The sequence below is a fragment of the Phyllopteryx taeniolatus genome, chromosome 11 (genome assembly GCF_024500385.1).
Source record: "Phyllopteryx taeniolatus isolate TA_2022b chromosome 11, UOR_Ptae_1.2, whole genome shotgun sequence".
In the NCBI taxonomy this organism is placed as follows: Eukaryota; Metazoa; Chordata; class Actinopteri; order Syngnathiformes; family Syngnathidae; genus Phyllopteryx; species Phyllopteryx taeniolatus.
In genome coordinates, this window is record NC_084512.1 from 21008833 (window position 1) to 21030250 (window position 21418).

A 21418-nucleotide genomic window follows, 5' to 3' on the forward strand; every position below is an offset into this window, starting at 1 on the left:
TTATTTTTTTCTGGGGATAGGTTGGAACAGATTAATGGCATTTCTATACATATCAATGGGAAAGATGATTTAGGATATGAGTGTGTTAAAAATTGCAAACGTGATCACGGAACGAAATAAACTTGTATCTCAAGTCGCCACTGTGTATAATATGCCTCTTTGCCTCTGAAAAGTATAGCTAATATAGTAGTACAAATAGTACACAGGAATAGCATCTGTATGTTGATGTACATCCATGTCAGTGTTTTAATTATGCTTTCTTTCACCACTAAATTGGCATATAATGCAATCCATTGCCTCTTGAGGAAATTGCAGCACCCATCCATTGACTTGTGCAAGATAGGTGGAAATTAATTCCACCGCAGCCAGCTCTATTATTGAATTGTGGCCTGTCATTATACTGAATATTATTATTATTCCGCTGAGGGCATTGGCAACTGCTTTTTGTGCGTTGAATTCACGCGCAGACCACCACATTGGGTAGACTGGCGGAGTTGTAATGTAAGACCTGCAAAGCCCCATTTGGAGAAGCGATTCGGTAATGATTGTGTGAAAGCCCGTATATTATGTAATGTTTTCACAATTTAAAGACGTTTCCTTCTAAAAATCATGTAAAACTACAGTATATTCAAAAAAACAATTGCTTTATACTATTTCTCTGTCGCAATCCAAGTACCCCGATCTGACCTATAAAATTGATTATTGATTCACTTTGGCTTAGATGTCCCCCAGCTGGCACTGCTGTGCACAGGATGCACTCACGTTTTTGAACTTTACTGGCAATATGTTACATATCCTTGCACTACTATTTGGCAGATTGCATTCATGTCCCTCCGGTGGGCAAATCGTCAAGAGGAGACGATATTATAAGTGAATATCATGCTGTATTTACATATAACAAACAGCCAATGCATTTGGAACTCAGATGTGACTATACATTGTGAGTGACTCATCCTATTTATTGTTATTGGAATAGTTTCCTATATTAGGAAGTAACTTTTTTTCTTTTTAACATTCACTCAAATTGCTTTCCAAATGAACTGCGCTGACAAAAACAAGGTCTAAGGGAAACTTTATAGGGGATTGTCGAATAATCCCTCATTCATATTCCTTAGCAGAGTTTGAATCCTCTAAAGAGAGATGGCTCGAACATTTTGCAAAGAAATTGATTCGGCAATGTTCTTCCTCAAACTGCATCAGACACCGATTACTCTGAGAAAATATTGTGAATTAGAAATGCGCTGTTTTGATTTTGTGTGAATCAATGCGGTGGAAACAAATAGTAAGAATATCATTTTAGCTATGCAGCGCAGCCGAGGTATGAAAAATTGGAGATGTGACCCGTCTCCCTATCTTGGGAGGCGGTCAAATGGGGGGGAAAAAAACATAAAGCATTTAAATGGGGGCGGGGATTGAACCCGGGTCCTCAGAACTGTGAGGCTGACGCTCTAACCAGTCTCCACTGTGCCGCCAGCATTAATCATAAAGGGTATTTTAGGCCAAAGCATCAAATTTGAAAGCACCTGGGGGGCAATAGCTGTTTAAATGGATGACCATGCTCAAAGCCAGCCAGTTAAGGCCAAAAAGATACAGAAAACATACCCTTTAAAGCTTGTAATCTTAGAAATGTGTATATATATATATATATATATATATATATATATATATTTTTTTTTTTTTTTTTTTTTTTTTGCTTTACATGTGCCAAGATTGTTGTTTTCATGGTTTGATTTTTTTCAGAGGATAAATAGACCTTTTCATGTTTGTAAATAATAGGTGCCAGGGTATTACATTTACATAAGCATGGGCCTTATGATTGCGTTCACTGTCAAATTATCCCTAACAATCATAAACAAACACTTTATGGAAATGCACTGTGTTTAATATTGCATAGTTGACTTAATATGCAATGACGTATTTAATACATGTATTTTTATGCAGCTTTCGTGTTCTGTACTTGGTTTGAATGAACTTTACTGACACGTCATTGCAGCAAACACGGAAGTACGAGTTAAATATTAACAAGCTAAAACAATTGAATGTGAGCAATATTTGACAGCGACAAGCTACTTCTTACCATAAAGAAACAATTAGCCTCATGTTAAAAAAATATTCATTTAATTGTTTTGTTTTTTCCAAAAGAATATAGTATGAATTATGTAGTCTTTCTGGGTTTCTTGGGAAACAAAGCATACTCACACCGTGTCCAGGATGATTTGAACAGCCTCCAGCCACACAGCAAACCATTTGGACAAAAATCCACTTACAGAATGGCAAACATTTCGCAAAGACACCCCACTTAACCGCATGCCGACGGGGGAAATGGAGACACTTGGTAACAACATGGTGCCCATTGCCCATGTGACGCATACGTAACCAATGACAGAGCAGTGCGGTGAGTTCGTAAAGTGTCCTTACTTTCTGACTTTGAAGGTCTTGAGCGCGCGGACCCTTTAAGAGAGGCTGGCCTCGCCAACTACAATCCCCACAATGCACCAAGCTCAAACAAAAACGCGGAAACAAAAGCGAACCCGTTTCGTCTACAAACAATTAACATCGAGTCGGGTCAAAGTGAGCTTAGTTACGCCTTGACAGTTGTCGGTTTGACGCCACACTCTCCGCTACCCAACACCGAAGACTTATCATGGCTTTGAAAAGAATAAAGAAGGTGAGTTTTCCCCATATCGCCTCTATTTTGATTTGATTTAAAGTCGCTAGGACACGTCGATATAGCCGGTTAATTCATCCAACATTAGCGCCTTGTTTGCTAACTAGTTTAATATAAACATTCGTGTGGACGGATTTAACTTTTGTTACGTAAAACGGACACTCAGTCAATCTTAACGGCCCCTGACGCTACAATCCTAACATTTAAGTCATTGGCACGTAGAGTTCCAACACGAGTAAGCTAACTTGGTGGCGAGCTAAAGTTGGCCTAGCAAGGGATGTAAGGCGTGTTCGCTTGTGTTTTGACTCACTTTTCATCGTGTTTTTATTTTTTTTTACACGTCCGACCACTGGTCGTCACTTGAGCACAACGTCGGTTTCCTCACCCAAGTCCTGGAAGTGTTACAAAAATGCCTCAAATTGTGTTTGTTGTTAGGAATTGACGGACTTGCAGCGGGACCCTCCTGCTTCGTGTTCGGCTGGACCCGTAGGAGACGACAGTGAGTCATATAAGATGGTTTGTCTTTACAATCATCGTCATCTATTCCTATTATTGCCCAAGTAAATACCTGTAGGTGATACACAGACGTGTGTTAATACCTGCAGGTCTGTTTTAAAGACCTCTAATGCTGAGTGTCGAAACCATAGTGCGACAAAACGGATGCAGTTTTTAAACCTCCCTGATTCCCCAATGTTTGACTTTTTGTAAAATTACAGATCATGGACAGAAACGTGACAATGTCATGGCATTACTGAAAAGATCATAGCTGTTTGATGATAATGACATCTCATAATCCTATTTACATAGTATCCAGGGTCGCTTGTGATATATGGAATTTTGCCAAATACTCCCAAGCCCCCCAAAAAGTTTACAATTGTCAATAGTAATTGTTAAAACCATATGTACTCTAAACTGTGATCTCAAAACACAAATTTCAAACTCATCTTACAAAATTAAATTTGAAAATAAATGGCTTGCACATTAATTTGATTTTTAGATGCTGGAGTTTGTCAACCTGTAAAAACACTATTTACTACTTTCCTATTAGCCTCATCCCCCCCCCCCCCCCCCCCCCCCCTAGGTGATACATACCCTACTCAAAAAAAGTTAGGTATTTAAAATTCCAAATCCTAAATTAACCTACCCTTTGGTGCACTATAACTAGGCTTTACACGATCAAGATTTTTGGGACCGATCAGCGAGTTTAAAAAACCAATAACCGATCACAAGATGGAGGACTGTGTCTACTTAAATGACCTGTTCATTTACTGTATATACTTGTGTACTTAATTGCTCCCAAAATATATTTATAATAAATAATGTATCTTTGTTCCTCTATTTATGCCAGTGAGGCATAAGTGACAGACAGAACAAATGAATGGTCTTCTATTAGATGGCACGAAGTAAATGCAGTAATTAATGTATCCACTTTTTGTAACCTTTTTGTTTGTTGGTGTGCTGAGATTTTTCAATTGTAAAATATGTTCCTTGGCTCCATAACGGTTGGAAATCACAGTTTTAATCAGATTGTGTATTATAATCAGTCAGACAAAAATAATGGGTGCTAAGTTACTGTAATTAAATTACTTTATTTTTAATTAAATGACTTCACCCACACCGAAACTTTAGAGCATGATTCGACAGAACGGCGGCATGTTTACGTCCAACCGTTTGTGGTACCACTAGCTTGCTAGTCTACATAACATTTTATTGACTGCTTGTGAGCCATATCGTATTAAAAGTACGTGAACATACCTCAAGCAAGCCTTAAACGAACGTCCTCTCCTGTCCTGACCACCGACACACGTTTTCCCCATTTTGTCCTTATAATACAAAGTCGACGCGCTCCACTCTTGTTTTCTTCGCCACGGTAACCAGTGTATCCAGTCGCATTTGAGTTGACAAGATGAAGCCCGTTGATCGTAAAAAACTGTATGCGGCGATATCGGAATACAAGATTTTATTGAAGTAGTCTGACAGTGCAATCGTGAAAGAGCCAATTTGTCTTGTAGTCTGATCCGGGCAATACGTGTTGCCTGTCCCATGCCGTCGCCATTTTTTAAATAACTTCATTGGCCGTCAGATATTTGCAGTACTACGTCAAAAGACACGCGACAAGGCTAAAAGTAAACTAGCTTTTGGATTCAAATATATACTGTGCACGCGGGAACGAGAAGTAAATGTCTTTTGTGGAGCCAATCAATGACGTCATTGATCGGATCGGCGAATTATGACATTAAAGCCGATCAGCATAAAATCCAAAATATCGGCCGATACCGATCAGCCCGATAAAATCAGTGTAAAGTCCAACTATAACCTTTATATGTGAACTTAGTTTGACTTTCTGTAAACTTGTCCAACTCAGTACTTTTTTCCTGGAGTTTGACTCTCGAAAATCGGTGGATAATTGACACCCATTATAATTGCTTTGTGGGGCGGGGGGATAAGTCCAAAATTATTGAATAAGGAGGAGATATACCACCAATAAGCGATTTGGGGTTGGTTCCCTCCAAAATAGAGGGAGAAAAAAACAAAAAAAAATAGGTGAATCTGAGCTATCAGCATGCGGGGGTTCACTGTATAGTATAGGGTCTCCCAAAAGTCACTGTACATTTACTTTTTTTCTATTTTATTTAAGGTAACACTGGGACAATATGAGGCCATCAGCATTTGACAACTTGGGTTTCGCAGTTTTTGTAAGCAAATAATTCCCTTGCCCATGGCATGCCAACTGACATTGGATGGTGTAAGTTGTACAATGCGGTGGAGTGTGACGGCCATAAAGCTTCTCAAACTGGTGCTGAACTTCAGTCGAGGATCATAAAAACTTTTTACCGGGTGGCCATTTTTGCATTGCTGCTTCAGTGTCAGTTGGTGAGCCATGGGCAAGGGAATGATCTGTTTATAAAAACTGAAAAGCCTAAGATGTCAAATGCTGATGTTGGCTAGCTATCAGCCAGGGGGCAAGCTACCTCTCCACTAACATGCCACCCTAGGAGGAGTAGGGCATTTTGATGGCATTGTAGAAAGAGCTACAAAATATGTAAACAACCGTCAATAGTGCGTTTTGTTAGCAAATACTTGTTAGTCTGGTTCCACGGGAAACCTCATGGGGTTGTAGTTCTCGTGCGGCATGTTTGCATGATAGTATCCATGGTTCTTGTTACAATATGTATGGTATTTGACTTTTTACACAGTAACATGGACTCTCAGCATTCACACACACACAATCTCTGAAGTAACTTGTCTTTCTAGTTGCTTAATAATCTTTATTGTCTTCCATAGTGTTCCATTGGCAGGCCACCATCGCAGGACCGGTAAGATTTTTCTAGATTTTTATTTTTATTTTTTTTTCTTCTCCTGTATTTCTTTTAGGCATGCTGCTTCTGAACGTGTAGACAATAGGGCTTTATGTTGACTTTGCAGCACCCCATTTCCTGTTTTAAAGAGTTTAACCTGGCACACACTGTAGCAGTGGAACATATGGTGGTCCTGTGACACTGCTGAGATAATAGCATAAGATTTTCTTTTTTTTTTTTAATATCAGCATGTCTTCTTTGTCATGACTTCAATGGATGGCAAGAGCTAATGAAAATGTTCGCTGTCTCAATTGACCTGTTTTCCTTTCCATCTCAGAATGACAGCCCATATCATGGAGGGGTTTTCTTCCTATCTGTCCATTTCCCCACAGACTATCCCTTCAAACCACCCAAGGTAGATTTTTAATCTCACAAGTTTGAGCTGCGACCTTCAGTGAAGTCTTTGAATCAAATTTGGGTCCATCCATCCATCCATCCATTTTCTGAGCCGCTTATCCTCACAAGGGTCACAGGAGTGCTGGAGCCTATCCCAGCTATCTTCGGGCAGGAGGCGGGGTACACCCTGAATTGGTTGCCAGCCAGCCAATCGCAGGACACATACAAACAAACAACCAGCCGCACTCACACGGCCAATTTAGAGTCTTCAATTAACCTACCATGCATGTTTTTGGGATGTGGGAGGAAACCGGAGTGCCTGGAGAAAACCCACACAGGCACAGGGAGAACATGCAAACTCCACACATGCGGGACCGGGGATTGAACCCCGGTCCTCAGAACTGTGAGGCAGACACGCAAACCATTCGTTCACCGTCCCGCCAGTTTGGGTACAGTGAAACCTTAAATGTCTAACAGAATCAGTTACTGATTTTCAAAGCTTTTTTCCCCCCATAGAAAATAATGGAAACTTGATTAATCCATGCTCGGGTCAAACTCTCACCACGATAAAGCCTTTTATTAACTTTACAGGCACCGTTTTAAGTTAGTTTTTGTGTGGGTATGAGACCTACTTTTCCAGAGGTTTTTGGTTCATTTCACAGTTGGAGAATTTTTGTTTCGAGGTACCACAGCATTTTTATTTCACAATTTGAAACAGTTCCCAGGTCTTGATAACACGTTTGTGACATGCTTTTGTCAAAATAACCCAAGAATAAAACATAATAGTACACTTTACACACCGTGTCTTGCTGATGAGCCTGTTTGGGAGGGCACCCTGTAACATACAAGTGAGTCCTCCCTTTTCCAGCCCCACATACTTGTGGGGCCCGTAGCGAGTATGGCTTTTGTTACCTGGACGACTGGAGGTGGCTGCACTTAGAGCTCTGTATCTCTAAAAGAGCGACCGTGAACTGCGAAGCACACTATAAGATGGCATGGATTCTATTTTCCTCCGTGGAGGCAGCACTTCATTGTTACCAACCAAGCCACTGAATTACACAGTGACACATGACCAAAGACAAATACTCCCGATCCCCACCGCAATGACAACTTTACCCAGAGATCAAGTGCAGCTTTGCTTAGCTTTTGGCTTTGACATGATAATGTCAGGAGTGCAGAACAGCTCACTCACACACATTTAAGAAATAGGAAAATCAAATATTTACTTGTTTAATCGCACACTTTTTGGGTGGGCTAGGCCCTCCACACCCCCAACTATTTGTGTACAAGCAATTAAAAATTCAGTTTTCCATAATGTCACCTTGAAGGCATTTTAGGATATCATTTGGGTCCTTGTAACGTTCTATGTAAAACAATAAAAGCATGCCATTTAACCAATTAACATTCTGTTTCTTTGACTCGTTCCTCCCACAGGTGGCTTTCACGACAAAAATCTATCATCCAAATATAAACAGCAATGGTAGCATCTGCCTCGACATCCTAAGGTCGCAGTGGTCACCTGCCCTTACCGTATCAAAAGGTATGTTTACGTTAGCGCTTCATGCTAAGCGCAGTGGTGACAGCAGGAATGCTTTGTTTAGATTGTTACTGTATTTAATCAAATATGGATTACAGCTGGGCTTACACTGCAGGTCCAAGTTTCCGTTTCATTGTCTATAACTGTCCCATTTGACTATTTCCATGTCCACTTCAAGGGACACTTATCCAATATGGCTGTGTTTATACTAGCGTAACACATGAAATAACCCGCATGCGCAGACACTCAAATTGCACGGAAATAACTGCAATTAGTATTAACACCAGACTTGCGGCTTGTGCCATCAGTGTTCGACACAGCGACTCACTCGTGTGATTTGATTGAATTTTTATCCCCATTTGGAAGAGGCCAGACTCAGTTTTATCTGATTCCTTGCCTTTTTCTATCTACGCTGCCATGACGCAGGTTTTTTCCTATTATTTCTATTGAAAGTTTTCAACTCTGAATTTAGCAACCCTTGTCACTTCGACGCTGCTGTGTAAACCCAGCCTAAGATTTGGGGTAAAATATAACAAAAAGTCAATTCAAAATGTTTATGTACACATATTTTAGTTTTGTTGATGCCCAAGTTTGAGTTGCCCGTTACTGATAGTAACACGTTTCTCTGTTCTGTCCCGTTCCAGTATTATTATCCATATGCTCTTTGCTATGCGATCCCAATCCCGACGACCCATTAGTCCCTGACATAGCACACACGTACAAATCAGACAGACAAAAGTAAGTGTGAAAGGCACAATTATTTATTGTTGTTGTTGTTGTTGTAGTCGGTCAAAACTCCTTTTTAACAAATTGTGCTGTTATGGGTTTGTTGCGTCTAGGTACAACGAAGTCGCCAGAGAATGGACTAAGAAGTTTGCGATGTGAAGGCAAGTGAAGTTTCTGCAACAGTCCCCTGGACACCTCAAGTTAAAAAAGAAAAGTACTTTAGTCACGCTGGTTCTTGTCTGTGCTGGGAGCACTTTCACTACTCAAACTTGACCTGACCCAATTGTTCTCAACTGTTAAGTTTATTCTGATTTCATTAAATTGGAATTCTTTTTTTTATTATGTTATTAGCAATGATGATGATAATACCTCTTTTTATTTTACTTTTAAGAGATTTATATTGAATAAAACTATGCTCATTTTACTTTGCATTAAACGCATGGAAATTTGAGTTGGATTTGATTTTGTTGCGGTAAGAAAAGCACGCCCATCAGTTCCTGCATGTCAGTTATAACTTTGGTGAGCACTAGGGGGCAGCCTCAACTTTTTTTGCACATGCCTTGAGGGCCTTGCAAATTCACTCCAGTACAAAATAGCCTTTGTGTTGATGAAATATTTGTCAGAAATTATGTTCTACGTTCATTAGAGCATAAGGTTATTGAATTGTTTTGCTATCGCTGTATATAAAGTTATGTCTGTTCAAGTTCGAGTTGTTTTGGCTTTTACTCATTTAGAATAGCATGGAAGCAAATTGATTTGTATGGTGGCAATTCACCATTCAAAAGTTGTTAAGTTTTTTTTTTTTATACATGAATACGACTGATCCGAAAATGAATACACAGTACTGATCAGGCTGCGTACGTAATGGAGCTAGTTTACAAAAGCAGTCAGTGTTGCCAAATCAGCAACTTTTGTCACTGTATTTTTGACTTTGTCCACCTCCCCCGGTGACTATTTTTCCAAAAAGTGACTAGCGACTTCAAATCTATGCAGTTAGCCGGCTCACTTTTGTTAAATTGTTGGAACATTTAAAATTTAAATTAAGGAATAAAAGCAAATCCTTGAAAGGGGAAAAACAAGTGTCTTTTTCTCTAAACAACGATCATATCAGTGTCATTGCTAGTTTCCTAACAGAAACAGCAACACAATTAACTCCAGAATGTGTTCTACTTTGCATCTTGCACTCGGTTGGTGGGTCCGTTTCACGCGGCGTAGGCGTGTTTTGTTTTGCTTGAACTTTCCAGTATTGCTTCCTCTTTCCCTCTTACAGGATGTGGATTGTTTCCTCTACAGGCCAATAAACCAGTTGCGTGGTGCATAATCCATGGCCTGAACGCAAGACTGCCCACGTGAAACCATTTGCAGTGTTTCATGTACTACGAGCAGTATAGAGTATGTGTTATCACTAATATGGAAAGTAGTTTGAGCATTTATTCCATATGCTTGGCATCCAATTTAAGGTCATGTACTATAACACTCTTTGAGTGCTATGGTGGAACGACTGGCTCTAAGAATTAACAGTTTTTTCCGCTACTGTAGGATGACATTTCAGCGCACTAGTCGGGACAACTTTGGCGTACTCGTCGAACAACTGCGTTAGTCGTGAGGTAGAATATTGAACTAGTTGACAACTGTGCCCTGCAAATACTACTAGTGAAGTGGTAGAGATTAACTAGTTGGATTTTATAATTTCATTACTGAGCAGTTGTCAATTAGTACGCTCTTTGACCTCCCTCGTTGGACAATCTGGTGCTGTAAAACAAAGACGAGGTGCACTTGTACTACTAGTCAACCATTCGATGTTAACTAGTAGAATTTCATGTCACTGGTACTTATCGCATGCAGTTGTCAACTAGTGCTAGTTATGCCTGACTAGTTATGTGGAGTTCAACTAACGTTCAGAAATGTCATCCAGTAGTGGAAAAAAACTCAGTAAGTTGTATACTAGTGCCATAGTAGTTCTACAAGGTCCATGTACTATTATGCTCTTAGTCCTCACTAGTAGTTGATGTTACTAGTGAGGCAAAACTGCGCTAGTTAACTGTGTTGCTAGTGCGTCTAGCACTTCACTAGTAGTACTATTATCTTAAAGCTGTAATCCACAATTTCTAGCGCCCCCTAATGCTGGAAATCGGCATTACATCAAATCATTCGTTGCTTTGATATGACGTAGACTAAATGCTTGTCCAGCCTCCTCCTACTTCCTAACCCGTATGCTTTCTCTGGCTCAGTCGACCTGCGTGTTGTCCATATACGGGCCTACCCATGAAATACGCCATTTCCGCTACGTCATTTTAGAGAGCCACTAAGTGATCCAGCGTGAGAATGTATAGGATAGTCACTAAATTTAAAAAAATATATACTGATACATATAGCAAGATATGTGAGAAGCTGATGGGATTAATCAGCATTCTGTCATCTGTGAAAATTGCTTTTTTAAATTTTTGAAAGAATAGTTGTGGAACGTAGCTTAAATAACCGCCTCTCCTCCATGTTAACGTATTTGAATTCAACAGCCGTCAATGACGGTGAATGACTTCCTGTACTAGTATGCTTTTGTCTTCATTAATTGTACAAGTACATGTTTCTTTTGAGGCAAAACTGCACTATTTGACAACTGTGTGTTACTAGTACATCTAGTGCTTTCATTAGTAGCACTAGTAGTGAGCGGTTGTCAACAACTGCAGTATTGCCTCACTAGTAACATGTCCTCGTATGCCAAAGTTGTCCTACTAATGTGGAGAATACAGTAGTGGGGAAAAACGTTATGACTGAGACAATCGTTCTACTAGTCAGGACAAAGAGTGAACTAGTACATGAACCTTGTGCTGTATATTAAGGCTATGAATAAATGCTCAAACGGCTTTCCAAACACTAGTCACTAAAAAAAAAAAATGGATGCTTGAAGCCAGGGGGAGAGGAGAAAAAAAGGAAAAAGTCTGGGAGGAGTTTTGGTGCAGGATGACATGTGAAACTTTTCTTCAAGAGTTTCTCGGCGTGTTGGCTGCAGCCGCTGCACTTCTGAACACAGCCTGCAGAGAGGTCGGAGTCTGCCTATTTTTAGTCCCCCCAAAATCGGCGGTCAAATGGGGGGAAATGACGGTGCGTGAAGATTTCGCGAGGCCCAGCTCCCGAGTGACGGAACACGCGGTGCAACACAACTCGGCAACTTTTTTTGAGTCTTCCAGCATCGCCACCGCCGACGAGTAGCACCGCCATGGCCGCCCAGTGCGACGCTTTAAGCGGATACTTGCAGCAGCAACAGTCGGACCAGGGCTCCAATAGCGAGCGCAGCACAGACTCGCCTTTGCCGGGCTCTGAGGAGGACCTGAGCGGACCTCACCAGCTGCCCGACCCGGAGTGGACCGAGGAGCGTTTTCGAGTGGACCGAAAGAAGCTGGAATTCATGTTACTAGGTATTTAAAAAAATATATATATATATTATTAGTATTAATATTTTCCTCGCTTTTGAGCAGCGTCCCTTAATGGGCCTTTTTTTTAAGTTTGCATTAAAAAAAGTTGCACCTAAGTCACTTTGAACCCATTTGAGTCATGTTCAAGTACACGCGTGATTTGTTTTGATTGCCATGTGATCATCTCATCATAACGCAGATGATCAGCAACGAGCCACTTAGAGCAATTGACTTCAAATGGTCGGCATGCAGTGAGCCAACCGATTACTCAACAAATTAAGTATTCTACTATACCTGTAGAACCGATAGTGGTCTATTCATTTCGTAGCCTTTCTCTTGGCTGCACTGCTTCCAGTGCGGTTTTTTTTCCCCTCTTTTCTTCTCTTTTCTCTCTCTCCCCAGTCAGATTTCAACCTCTATGAGCTGTCATGTCAATCTGTTTTCAGAATCAGTAGTGCTGGTCTGCACAAAAGTAATACTTGCGCGTTAATACATTTAACGATAAGCATCTGTGGTGGCTATATGTATTTGTATTTTTTTTTTTGGTCACGCTATTAGATAAATATAGATTCTGAACTGCTCCAGATGTGTGGCACTGTTGGGTGCTCTTTCATTGCGTTATTTTATCGTAGTAATGGTTTCTGTAATTGTGATGTAATATTGGTGGTATTAAGAGGTGGAAGCATTGTCAAGGCAGGATTTGTGTGTACGTGTACCTGAGGTTGGAACCTGGATTGTATTGTGAAAGCAATGCGTTAACTCTAGATTTGCTTTAGGTTAGAGGATTTTAGGTTACATTTTTGTTGTTGTTCCAAATGAACACGCTATATCATCAAATGCAAGATAGTCTGATGGCTCTAAAAGATTATCCTGAGCGATTATCTTGTGGTGTGGGGTGTGTTCCGTGGCGTTTTTCGTCCCTGACAATTTTAAATGGTAAACCTTTTCGGTATTTACAATGGCATGTCCGTGTGTGTATTCGACACCGCTTTTCAGCCGTTTACTGAACAGTGGAGCTGCTGTCAGCCACAGCTTATGCCCAGACACTCGCACGCAGACTTGCGATGTAACGTGCCATCCCACAGGCCCCGCCTCTTAAAGGCACATGCACGTACACTCCCTACAATGCGTACAGTATTTTGTATACATTTCATGCTGGTAATTTATTTTGTGTTCCAATGCATTTACAATTTGTTTAAAGAATTATTTTTTTGAGATTTTCAACTATTGAACGCGGGTCTGAAACATCCCCTACAACAAAGGGGGCTTCGCCGTACCCCGCTTAAGTTGATGTTTATCTCTCGGCGCACATGTCGTCGCCCATGTCTGGCGCTGCTGCGCTTGCTCAAGTGCATTCCTCAAAGCTCCATGTCATCTCAAACTCTTCCAGGAAAACAACTTAGCTCGAGAGCGGCCCAAAATCCAAGTGTCCCGGACATACCGTGCGCCACGTCACGCTTTGTTGTATGCGTCATGTTTTCGTGTGGTGTGTAAGCGGACCTAGTTGATTGGATGTTCCTGGTTTATTGGTTTGTCAGCAGCCATGGTTTCACTCTGGCTGGGTTGGAGCACAGAATGTTGCGTGCGTTCCTTTGTCAACCGCACTCCTCTGCTTTATTTATTAGTTCAGCTCGGGAGGCCGCATTATTTGAACCATGCAACCTCTTTAACCCTTGACCTCATCCTGCCTCCAGGAATAATGCAGGATGTCTGCTCATGTTGTACTGCTTATTTCTCAGTAGGCAGTCCGAGGCGTCTTTTCGTTACTCGAGATACAACTCCACTATTACGCTTTTTCTCCAGTTGCAGAGATGCTTGGAAACACGTGAATGGATGACAAATGGGTCATATCAAAATTCTGATCTCAGTCCTTGAAAACTGACTTCATGGAAAATTCACTCATCATTATTTGCGTGTACAGCATAGAGAACCCTGTTTATTTCAGGGGATACGATTCAAATCCACCCAGGATAGGTTGAAAAAAAAATGATATCAAAAGAAAAATAGTTTTACCCCTCACACACGCTTTAAACACATTTATTAAAACACACTTGAATTTATTAAGACCTGCTTTTGAAAGTATTGCTCAGTGCTTGTTCTTACTCTATCGCACGTACAGTTCTTCAAATAAAAGGCCACGCTTGCCTCACGCTGGTCATTTGTCACTCCCAGTTGCAGTTTACTATAAAACTGGCACATATAAAATAATTAAACATTGTGTATTTTAACACCAAAATGTTCAAACAACCCTTGTAATTTAGCACTCGAGTCTGCTATCTTAATGCTAATATATCATGCAAAAGGCTATCTATTCTCACAGCATAAACAACCGCTACTTCAATAAAAAAAAAAAAGGAGCAGCAACACATACTAACAGAGGCATCCTGTACAAGCAAAAACCAAAGTTACTTACTGAGTCACGTCCACTGTATGACATCACTGTTTTTGTTTTGTTAACTTTGTATTCAACTGGGCTATTGTGAAGTTAACTTCGCTTTTCTATCAGTCCCCAAAAACAATTCCTTCCTGTTCGATTCAGCGTTTTGTCCTAAAATTGTGCCTGAGCCGTCTTTACATCTGGCTGTATTTTCATTGGATTAGCTGCTGTTTGACATCTTATAACCCCTTCTGATTGTATGGACATTATTTCACGAGAGGTCTGGGGTATTTTTATGTCTGGTTTAATTGTGTGTGACCGTATTGCTGGCTCGCTCCATTGTTAAAATTTTATTTTTTTTTTAAATGCGACGTTTGGCTGAAAGCAACTGTCAAACTATGCTGCGGTCACTGCACAAATGATAGCTCTGCATCTGCGATTTTTGCACGAGTCGGCGGCCTGGATGCCCAACTGGTTGTCGCAGAGTGAAGTTGCTCAGAATGGTGGCGACTCTTTGTGAAGCACTTAAACCAAGATAAAATAAGATCATCCTCTAATGATGCTAAGAGGGGGAATTCAGGTGTTACAGCGGCACACAGTAGATAAAATACAGCCAATAGAGTAAAGTAAATCTTGTCAAAATAGTTATATAAACCAGTAACTTTCCATCCCAAATCTGATCTGAAAACTGTCTTTTGAATACCTGTCAGTGTATAAATTTACTGTATATGGTACGTAGATGAAACTGTCTTTAAATTTCACAATTGTCACGGCTAAAATGATCATATCGCATGTAATATAAACAAAAAATGACAAATGCAGCCTCTAAAAACATAGCAATCCGCTTTATTTTGAGTACAATCATAATCAATAATCATCACACAACCCAATGTAGTTTTTGAAATTAGAATTACCACGCATGTAAGACCCCTCGAAACGTATTTAAAATCACTAAGCCGACAGCCATTTATTTGTGGTAGCACTTTATTAACTTATGAATCGATTTTATATGAACTTTAAGTCTTTTTATCTCGTTTTTATCAGAATACTGTATAGTCGACACAAACGTTTTACTGTTCAGTTAGATTTTGGTCAATGAGTAGGCATACCTGCACATAATAAAATTAAATCACAAATGTTTATTTTCCATCGACCTATTACATACACAAACAGATTGCTGCCATTGAAAATGCAATTATGTACATGAAAGTGTATTATTATAACAGACAGCGCACACAGGCACATTGCGCTGAATACAGTATTAACGCTAATTACAATTTGATATTTTGACAATTTTACACTTCCTGTATCATTCACGTACGTGTCGTTCGTTTTTACAAACTACTGTTTTCATCATTTAGACTAGGCGTGTCAAACGTACGGCCCACGAGCCGGCACCGGCGCGTCAAGGGGGCCAATCCGGCCCGTGAGGATGGAGAACACATTAACTGCAATTTTGCAACAAACGTAACTGTTGATAGAAATATTGTACAGTGGTGGTCGCACTGACGATCACTTAAATGACCGCTGTGCTGCGTGCGGGCAAATTTGACTTGGGCCAGACCGAAGGGCCCGAAAATCTGTCGTGTACACTCACTCTGCCAACAAAGCTGCATCCCAATTGTGGCCTGGTACACAACACACATCCTTTGGAGGATCAAGGACCAAAATGTATTTTTAGTAGATAGATATAGTCTTTAATCACATTTTCCCAGCATCCCATAACACGACAGTGGCTATCTAAGATGGATTGAAAAACTCATTTTCGAATTTGGAAAATGGAACTGTATCAAAGTCTGCAATTATATGAGCCATTAGTCAAAAATTTAAAGAAGCCTTCCAAACAAGCTAAAAGTAGTCAAGAAAAAGGTGTCATTTGGAAATAGGAACTTCATGACGGTGCACGGGCATGTCGTCACGGGTTGTGTGACTTTTGGAAAATAAAAATGACCATTAAAAAGATGATTAGCTGGCGTGACTTCATAGTTACTCGAAATCCCTGCAGCTGTCTCTGTTTTTGGCCCACTTTCTCCAGGAGAAAGTGGAAACTATGAAGCCAGCAGTTCCAGCTCTTTCTGACCGTCTCCGGACTTGGCAGGTCAAATCAGTAAATAGATTTTTTTTTGCAGGGGGAAAACAGTAAAAACAGAATCTCACCCTGGTAGCCATCTAAGTTTACTGTTGTCTTCTTGGCACTGCAGACTAGAACTCCCAAGTTGTAACAGCTTGGAGAGCTTGACAGCAGCATGAAAGCTTGAAAGACGGCTTAATGTGGACAAGAAAATCCTGTGTGGTCACTTTTCTGCTTTTTTTTTTTTCTTCTATCTTTTAAGAGACAAGACGGTGTGGTGGGAAAGCATTAACATTTACTCCTGGCCCAGTTATCCACCTTGTCTACATTTGGATTCATGTCTTCCCTTTTTAGTCAGTGCTGGACAAGTAACTTCCAAAATGCGATTCATTAAATAATACAGGGTGTACTTGGCTGAAAATGGAGCTCCATTCCTATCATAGCGAAATAACCCGAATTTGTATGTAGGTCGGTAGTAAAGCTGCAGTAGAAAAGTTATCATAACAGTAAATATTTGTATGCAGATACCTTTTAGGCCATAAATATAAAACAATCCTGTGAAAATATCTGTAACTGATCGTGCTTTCTCAGTCCTCTCTTGTCGTGTAACACTGCTGCAATAAGGTTATAGTAGGTGGATGAATGATCAATAATCAATTTTATTAGCAGAAATAGAGGGCCCCATAATCCAATTTTCCTCTGGCCCCCATGAAGTCGTGGGCCGGCTTTGCCAGGTGACCGCGTATTCTTACGCCGCTGTGCAAACTAGTTCATTCCTCCAAACCTCGTACGTCGGGAACCGTGTGAGCCCGTGTACCCCTGTACTAGTGACTGCCATTTAGTTGCTGTATATTCCAATATTCCTTTCTGTGAGTCGTATAATAAGTCTAGTCATACACCTTTGCTTATTCACAACATATATTCATTCATACATTAGTCACTTTGGACTCAGTATCTATACTGTACAACAACTATACATTCACAATCACGTCATATCTTGAATGGTTCTAAACCCAATCTCTGTATTGTCTGTCACTCTGTCTTCTCAATTAAACACATAACCGACATCAAACTTAGTTCATGAATGACCATTCTTTGCGGGTTCAATCGTGACAACTGAAGTTCGATTTTGACATGTCATAGTTGTTATTGTCTCTTATTTTTTAGTTGCAAACCTTGCATGTTGTCATTCCTTTTGTTCTTATTTTATCCCCCCCCCCAAAAAAAACACTCCATAAGTCACAATTGAATAATCTCCAGAGCTCCCGCCATGATACTCACTTACTTCATGAGGCGACCTCTGTACTCTGCATCATAGCCTGGTGGTGGGCTGCCTGGTCCACACACACAATACACACAAGGACATTATTTCAAAAAGACAACAAATGGCACCCTATGTTGAAAATACAGATCTTTAAATGTAAATAGGCAAGGCTTGTCAAGTCATGTAGTTCAAGTCCAAGTACAGTGGAGTCTTTCATAAGTTTTAGCCTAGCAAGTCTCAAATCCTAAAGTTGTCGACTTAAGTCTGACTTGAGTCAAGTCATGTGACTTGAGTGTCACATTATCAGCATTGGCTCCCTCATACATCATGTTATATGTACATTACACATCTAACAGTGTTCTAAAAATCACTACTGCGTTCGTCTGCAATAAATGTGTGTGCAACCTTTGTTCCGGGGGCACAAAAACAGTTCCGCGGGCAGAGGACAGAATTTTGCGTCAGCCTATTTTTGAAGTCAACTTACTCTCCCTACTCTCAACCCCATGAGGTTTTCACTCGAGAACGAGAGTCTGTCCATGGGTTTGCACATTAACTGCGAGAATCATTTTCTCCATGAAGTTAATTTGTGTAGCACCTCGGAAACTCCAAACTATTATCCGGCAGCTTTGTCGAACAATAGATAATGAGTTGTGCACACACACACGGCAATGTGCCTCCAAAGGTCTCACCAGCTTTTATTTTGTTCTGTCATGTCATACCAAAAAAAAAAAAAAAAATGATAAAAAGTCCTTCTTTTGAGGCTTCATCCTCCTCTTCCTCTCGGGTGCTAAGTAAGACCATTGGACAGGAAGTGGGTGCCTTGAGGGGGAATGAACCACAGTCCTTGCCTTTCTTTTGCTTCCTCCTGAGGATTTAAACAGTGGTCTGTTGTCCTAATTTTTCATATGTATGAGAAAAAAACCTCACGCTGTACTTCTAACTTAACCAAACAAAAATCTTGACAAGTTACAGTATGTTAAACACTTCTTTATTTTATTAAGATTTTTTTTTTTTTTTTTATATAAAGTCTTCATTGACATTGATGGCACTTATTTTCAAATCAAACCTGTGTTTCTTAAATATAGAACTGGGCATTTGTCCTTTTTCCATCATCTTGTGAGCCCCGCATAGCTCCCATCAGGCCGCTCCTTCTTGTAACATTACTCCACGCATCATTTCCAACGGGTCCCGCTGTCGAAACAAAACTGCTCGGAGGACAGGTCGCTTTACATTTCCGATGACGATTTCAAAATAAAAGCAAACACAGCTGTCAACGGTGAAAGGCCTTTTAAATGTGAAAGCCGCAGAAGCACGCAATGACCTTCCTGGATTAGAATGAACTTAATCTGGTCTTGATTGTGTTCCTTCTGCAGATGTTCCTCCAGCTCCCGGCTTGTTCATTCCCCAATAATACCTTTCGCCGGAGTTGTTTTAATGCACAAGTTGAAGCTTTAGAGACCCAAAATGACTGGTGGAACAATTGATTTAAATGTATAATGGATGAAACTTTGATCTCAATCTCCTACAAAGCATTTTAAGTATTACATCTAAAGCGATGGTTTAGTGGTTCGCACGTCTGCCTCAAAGTTCTGAGGTTCTGGGTTTGAGTCTTTCCTTCGTGGAATTTACATGTTATCCCCCATACCCGTGTGAGTTTTCCTCCAACATTCCATAGACATGCATGTTAGGTTCATTGAAGACTCCGCACTGCACTGCTCTATGTTCTCAGCTATGTTCTCCAATCCCGGCATTGACTTGCGTTAGTCTCGGTCTGTTTTTCGCCTTTTTTAAGTGGATTTATGGCAAGTTTTGGCAAAATGGTTTGTTATGTGGCTGTAGGCTCTTCCACTCATCCCGGACATGGCGTGCAGATGAATTGTTATCTTAAAAACCCAGAGAGACAATGCCTGTGGGAGGTGAACCCTATATTAAATCAAGAAGGAATATAAACAATTCTAGCATTATTACTCTAACAAATAATGAAATTATTTTGTGTCAAAAATTATGCAGTGCGATCAACAACGTCTTAATTGTAACCTGTTTCAATGATAATCTCATATTTACAAAAATATATATTGTGAGGTTTCTGTGGTACATATGGTACAATTTGGAACTAGTCAATTGCGTTGCATTGTAATTCATTTGCATAGTGACGACATGTCAAGCTGGGTGACAATATGGCAGGAGAGCATGTTACTTTCCAGACTTGGTTTTTTATGGCTTTGCCTACAGCATCCCCTTGTGAGCGCTCTCATTTTGTGTTTGTGGGTTTGACTGTGTGTCCCGTTCAGTAAACTGCTAAAAGTGCATCGGCGACTGTGGCTCTCCTTGCAATCGGTATCGCAAACAATCAAATTGTTACTCCTTGTACTATTCCAGAATAATAATCCAACAAATGAAAAATCCGCTTAGATTGTTTGATATCTATCTATTGAACCGGGAAGACAGGACGCAGGCACGTTTTGACTGATGTTTTTTAGCTACTGTGTCTCCGTATTTTAGCTACTGCGTCTCCGTATAAAAAAAAATAATAATTTTGTTTAAAATGGCTTACTTTTACGAGGATCCCTCTCCGTAACTTGGTCACAGGAAGTATCCCGGCCGGGTCTGTGTTGCGCTTGTCACGGGTGCCATAAATTCTCACGGACCGGACTAAGCTTCCGGCCTTTCCAGCTAGCCTGATGGCTACTTAGCCTGCTGGCTACCTAGCTGCACTAGCTAGTTAGATCAACTTTCTCCCTTTCTCTCTCTTAAATCTGCTGCCTTGCCGCGGCCCCACTCTTCAGCGATGGCTCGTTTTTCACTTCCAATTTTATCCGTGCAGCTCATTGGACAGCAAAGCTAAAAGCAAGCCTCCTTCACTGGAGAGCTCGTTTTATTTATTTTTTTAAAACAAACTTTATGGTGAAGCTACAATGCGTACATGTGCAAAGTGATGCTCAGTAAGGCAAAATGGCGACACAAGTAAACAAAAGCATTGCAGCGCTTGTCAGAATGAAATTCATACTTTGATGTATGAACATTTTGATAAGGGAATACGTTTTTTCATTGGAATTCAAGAATTTATTCAAATAGTGAATCATAATTTCCTAGCACTAGTGCCTTAAAATATTTTCTGTTTGAGTTAGGCAGACGTATTACCGTATTTGAATCAAGCTGTCATTGACCATAACGGAAGTGACACTCACTGATTCTCAATCCTAACTGAACATTAGCATTGCCAAAGCAGACTTTTAAATACATTGCTCGCACTGGATCTCCCAGGTGGCCAGTGCATGCGTTTGTGGTTCCATATTTGCCCTTAATGTAATGTCACTCATATGCAGTGTAACCACAATGTATGCATCCACCTAATTTCTACAGTGTTTGTCCACATTCAGATTTGCTGGTGAGCTGGAGCCTATCACAGCTGACTTTGAGCCAGATCGGGGGGGTACACCCTGGACTGGTCGCCAGTAACGACAGTGTAACTCAAGTTGATTTCACAGCAGGGCTCTCTGCTGATCTGTCGCCACCTTTTCCTTCCTCCTCGCACCTTCTCGTCGTGCCCACAATAACATGCTGGTACAATTAAACGTTTCTATTCATGCTATTCAAACTTTGCTTGCGTGCCGCATTCCTCCATCACGGCCATGATGAAGCTCTCAGCAGCTGTAATATAATTGAG

General features: G+C 40.5%; 3 protein-coding genes across 5 annotated transcripts in view; 2 read left to right on the plus strand and 1 right to left on the minus strand.

The window, feature by feature from the left end:
- Positions 1 to 2352, minus strand: part of rgs7a (regulator of G protein signaling 7a) — a 65237-nt gene extending 62885 nt beyond the window's left edge. Inside the window, exon 1 of the mRNA XM_061791092.1 lies at positions 2200 to 2352. The gene's annotated coding sequence lies outside the window, so the exon portion shown is untranslated. The remainder of the gene's footprint in view (positions 1 to 2199) is intronic.
- A 142-nt stretch (positions 2353 to 2494) lies between these two features.
- Positions 2495 to 9329, plus strand: LOC133486239 (ubiquitin-conjugating enzyme E2 D4-like). 2 transcript variants are annotated; one of them, XM_061791098.1, is made up of 7 exons: positions 2498 to 2668; positions 3104 to 3167; positions 5954 to 5985; positions 6305 to 6382; positions 7798 to 7903; positions 8545 to 8638; positions 8740 to 9329. In XM_061791098.1, exons 1-7 carry the CDS (start codon positions 2645 to 2647, stop codon positions 8783 to 8785), a joined length of 444 nt encoding a protein of 147 aa, XP_061647082.1. In that variant the 5' UTR covers positions 2498 to 2644; the 3' UTR covers positions 8786 to 9329. The 2 variants fall into 2 exon arrangements, with proteins under 2 accessions (XP_061647083.1, XP_061647082.1); XM_061791099.1 differs by lacking the exon at positions 6305 to 6382 and having other exon boundaries at positions 2495 to 2668.
- A 2260-nt stretch (positions 9330 to 11589) lies between these two features.
- LOC133485574 (protein bicaudal C homolog 1-like) overlaps positions 11590 to 21418 on the plus strand; it is a 68258-nt gene continuing 58429 nt past the window's right edge. The window contains exon 1 of one of the 2 annotated variants that reach the window (XM_061789493.1): positions 11590 to 12042. In XM_061789493.1, coding sequence (XP_061645477.1) covers positions 11844 to 12042 — 199 coding nt within the window. In that variant the 5' untranslated portion in view covers positions 11590 to 11843. The remainder of the gene's footprint in view (positions 12043 to 21418) is intronic. The other variant, XM_061789494.1, reaches the window with a different exon arrangement.